Here is a 4789-nt window from a genome sequence, read left to right as displayed (position 1 = left end):
TCTTCTTCTTCTTCTTTCTTGGTTTCGGCCATTCAAGACCATACCTCTAGATAAACATACTGCCATCTATCTCTATCCTCTGCTACTTCCTGCCAATGAATCTCCGGCTCCACTGTTTTGGCGTCTCTCTTAACGCAATCTTCCCATCTTAAGCGCGGTCTTCCAAGAGGTCTCCTCCCCACTGGGTTTTCCTCTATTACTCTTCTTATTAATGAGTCATGCTTCCTCCAGGCATGTCCTGCCCAAACTAGCCTTCTTTTTTTTATCTCTTTCAGTATATGCGGTCGCTGGAAAAGGGATTGCAGTTCTTCATTGTGTAATTTCCTCCATTCATTTGTGAGAACATCAAAGTATGGCCCATAAATTTTCCTAAGTATTTTTCTCTCAAACACTGCCATCCTTCGTTCTTCAGTCTTTATCAGAGGCCACGTTTCTGCTCCATAGAGGACAATTGGCCTCAGCAAAGTTAAGTACATTCTAACTTTTAGGTTCTTAGAAATTGCTCTTGATCTAAAAATTTTACTAAGTCCAAAGAAACATTTATTAGCTGATTGTAATCTCATTGAAATCTCTGTTTTTATGTCGTTAACTTGAGTTATAATTGACCCTAAGTATTTGAATTGATCCACTCTTTTAAATTTGTATCCTTCTACTTCAATGAATTCTTCTTGTACCAGATTCCCATTTCTCCGACTGACCACCATGTACTCTGTCTTTTCTTCATTAATCCTAAGTCCTACTTTCTCCGCAGCCTTTATAAGTGATTTTCCCATTTTTATTATCATCTCTCTACTCCTTCCCAATAGAGAAATATCATCCGCATATGCCAGAATATTAATTGTCGATCATCCTAACTCAACCCCTTCACATAAATTGGTTTCTCTTACTATCTTCTCCAATATTAAGTTAAATAGTATGGGAGAAAGCGCATCCCCTTGTCTTAAGCCTGTCACCACTTCTACTGGTCGTGACAACATATTTGCTAGCTTTACTTTGATTCTTGTTCCATTTATACTTGCCTCTACAAGATTAACTAGCTTTTTTGGAAACTTAAATTCCCTAAGAATATTGATTAAGCTTGCCCTGTGGATAGAGTCATAGGCTTTCTTGAAGTCCACAAATAATATATACACGTCTTTATTGAACTCCCACATTTTTTGAAGGGTCTGCCTAATCACAAATATTTGATCTGTTGTAGATCTATTTGGTCTGAAACCTCCTTGGTAGTCCCCTATTATTTCTTCCGCAATCGGTTGTATTCTATCTAATAAGCAATATGCAAGAATTTTATAGGTTACGTTTAGTAATGCAATTCCCCTATAATTGCTGCATATCTGGGGGTCGTTCTTTTTGTGGATAGGGCATACTAGTGCAGTATTCCACTCTTTCCTCCTGCCATACCATCTCAATAATATTATGTATTCTTGATACTGTTTCCTCATCTAATTTTTTTAATATTTCTCCCTGAATCCCATCTTCTCCGGGAGATTTTTGGTTTTTTAACCTTAATACTTGTTGTTTTATTTCATTCCTAGTAGGAGGTAAGCATTCGCAATCGTTGGTTTCTACTAGTGGAAATTCAAAAGTTTCTTCTGGATTTTCGCAGTTGAGCAGTTGGCCAAAATATTGTCTCCATTTTTCCAATATCTCTTCCTGTCCTGTTGTCAGTGAACCATCTTCATTTTTCAAAAACTTATTATGTTTTTTGTATCCTCGTATACTGTTTACTTTTTGGTACAACTGTCTCGTTCTATTCATTCTAGAATCTACTTCTGCTTCTTCCAATAAATTCCGAGTATATTTTCGTTTTTCATTTCTAAATACTCTACTTGCGCTTTTCTGACATTCTTTATACGCAATTTCTTTTTCTATATTATGTTGGTCATTAAGCCACTGGTTTCTAGCTTCTTTTTTCCGATTTAGAGCATCTTCGCATATATCGTTGAACCATGGTTTTCTTACAGTTTTTACTTTTCCGATTTCTGACTCTGTCACTACCTTTATAGTATCTTTAATTTTCTTCCATTTTTTATCAATTGAGTCATTTATATCTGTATTTATCCTCCTGATTTTTTCCGACATCAGATACTTGAACCTTTCACATGTATTCACATTGTTTAGTTTAGCTGTGTCATATTTGTCTACCACTGTTCCTTTTTTCCGAGTAACCTTTTTTATTTTGACTTTCATTTTTCCTTTAACCAGATAGTGGTCCGAATCACCATCGGCTCCTCTCATCGTTCTTATGTCTTGAATACAGTTTTTGAATCTTGCGCTCACTAGATCATGGTCAATTTGGTTGACGTACCTTCCATCAGGTGACATCCATGTTCCCTTATAAATATTTTTATGAGGAAACATTGTACTTTTCACTACAAGACCATTTCCACATGCAAAATCGATAAGTCTTAATCCATTATCATTTGTAGTTTCGTGCAGGCTGTGACTACCAATTATTGGTCTGAATACAGCCTCTTTACCAATTTTTGCGTTTAGGTCACCTAAGACTATTTTTATTCTGTATTGAGGTAGTGCATTTAATGTTAAGTCCAAATTTGCATAAAAATCATCCTTCTCTTCCTGCGGCTTATCTTCGGAAGGCGCATGTACATTTATGAAAGTTATTTCGAAGAAATGCGCTTTCATTGTCAACAATGAGATTCTTGGATTTATATCTTTGAATTCCCTTATATTTGGTATTAGGCTTTTGTGTACCGCAAAACCAGTTCCAAACTGGCGTTGTTCATTGCATTTACCATAAAGTATTGTTGTTTCTTGTATATCTATCGTTCCAGTATCATCCCATCTAATTTCTTGTAGAGCCACTATTTTTACCTTGTATTTCTCGATTTCTTTAACAATATTTTGTGCCGCTCCAGGTTTGAAAAGAGTACGTACGTTCCATGTCCCAAACAGTAAGCCATTTTTCCGATTTCCAGTCTTATTATCCAAAGCTCCACGTATCCGAGGCATGTTTATTAGATCCTGAACAGAAGATTTTTTACTAGGCAGGGTCGTTAGCCCTGCGCTAAACCCCCAACCTGGAGGACCAGTCTACTCCAACCAATTAAGATCAGAGTAGGGAGAACTAAACCAACTAATTAAAGTCAATTCAGTTCAGAGCTCGGGGCCCCGGGTTCGCCATACCTGTCGCACTCTCAGTGCTCCCCTGGAGGGACAAGTTATTTAGTTACAAAATATAAATAATAATTTTTAAATAAACATATTTTTCTAATTACCTGCAGTCTTTACAATATGCATATTAGGGAAATTATATGGAGAAACAAGAAGTTCTTCTTCAACAATTTTGTTGTCTGTTTTTGATAGATTTGATAAATCTGAAATATATATGTATAAATATCATATCGTATGTATTTTTTTTACATTTTTAAAATAATTAACTTATGTATAACCTCCCTTTTCATTCTGTTTATATTATTAAACAAATAAATATTATGCATTAATATAATATATCAGATACAAAAATTAACATTTAAAACGAGGAATATAACAATATATTTATTAACATTTTACCTTTTTTTTGAATAACATTATTATTTTTTGTAAATGAAAGTTTCCTGATAGTTGAACTTTTTTGAGTTTTTGAACTATACACATTAGTAGATGGAGAAATGTAAACTTCTTTTTCAATGCCTTTTTTCACTGTTAAATCATTATTATTTTTTTATTATTATACATTATAAAATCATTATTTATGTAAATATTACTTTTTAATTTTTGAGGAGATGGAGACCAACCAGGTTGAAGTTTTCGAGCCGGTCTTTTATTATATTTATTAACGTTTAATGATAAAAAAGGTTTTTTAAGGAACAACTTCATCATTATCAGAATCAGGTTCTAACAGACAAATATATTTAGTTTAATTAATATAATAACTATATAAAATCATATTAAATATTTTATTTATTTGTTACCTGAAAACAATGGCATTGAAATTGTTGATCTTGCAGGTGAATTCCTAATAGGTATTATTTCATCATCATCAGTAAAATCAGATTTATATCTAGCAACATTTGCTTTCTGTTTTGCTTCATGCAATGACGCTATTTTGATTAATAATATTAATATGATAAATATAGTAAATATTAAGTGTGTAATTAACATTGGTAATTATAATTTCAATTGATATTCTTACATAATTTTTTACACAGTACTCTAGCTTTTAAATTAGCAAATTCTTTAGCATTAGGTTGAAGTTTAGAAGCTATGTATTTGGAAATTTGTGTTTTATTTATTGGCCATGCACAATAATCTTTTTTTACCCAAATATGGGGGACAGCTTCCACACTTTCATCTTCAAAGAAATGAACTACAGAATATGTCATCTTTATTTTCCTTAGAAACAAATATAGATAAGAAATATTTTCTATCAGTATAAATTTAATACATTATATATATATATATATATATACAAAAGATTAAGATAAAAACACAGGACAAGTTGAACAATTCCATCAAAAGTAATTTAACCTACATTTTAGAATTCTAAGCATTACCTTTATTAAATAAAATAATAATAATAAACTAAAAAAATTTATACGAGTATGCTTAAATTCATATATTTAATTTAATAAATACATACATTTTAAAGTTAAATTTATTTATTTAAATGTAATATAGGAAAAGCAATTTGTAATTTTTGAGCATTCTTCAAAATCATATATTTTTTTAAGTTTATGTTATTTATATTCACATATTTTAATTCTTGTGATAAATTGTTTACAATGCCAATATGTAACTTCATACTATTAATTGGTTTATCAAAAAA

The 4789-nt window shown here is 31.7% G+C and overlaps 1 protein-coding gene across 1 annotated transcript; it reads right to left on the bottom strand.

Annotated features, from left to right (window-relative positions):
• Positions 1 to 1295: 1295 nt before the first annotated feature.
• LOC112680464 lies at positions 1296 to 3325 on the bottom strand. The gene is made up of 2 exons (XM_025550562.1): positions 3240 to 3325; positions 1296 to 3169 (listed from the first exon to the last, which is right to left on the bottom strand). The coding sequence occupies exon 2, from the start codon at positions 2971 to 2973 to the stop codon at positions 1318 to 1320; it is 1656 nt and encodes a 551-aa protein (XP_025406347.1). The 5' UTR covers positions 2974 to 3169; positions 3240 to 3325; the 3' UTR covers positions 1296 to 1317.
• Positions 3326 to 4789: the final 1464 nt, after the last annotated feature.

This window comes from Sipha flava, unplaced genomic scaffold, assembly GCF_003268045.1.
Source record: "Sipha flava isolate LNK unplaced genomic scaffold, YSA_version1 17743_pilon_pilon, whole genome shotgun sequence".
In the NCBI taxonomy this organism is placed as follows: domain Eukaryota; kingdom Metazoa; phylum Arthropoda; class Insecta; order Hemiptera; family Aphididae; genus Sipha; species Sipha flava.
Note: the sequence above shows the minus strand (reverse complement) of the source record. Positions and strands in the feature narration are given on the sequence as shown.

Coding starts and splice junctions, on each gene's coding strand:
- LOC112680464 (XM_025550562.1), bottom strand. CDS start 2,973: ATGCCTCGGATACGTGGAGCTTTGGATAATAAGACTGGAAATCGGAAA.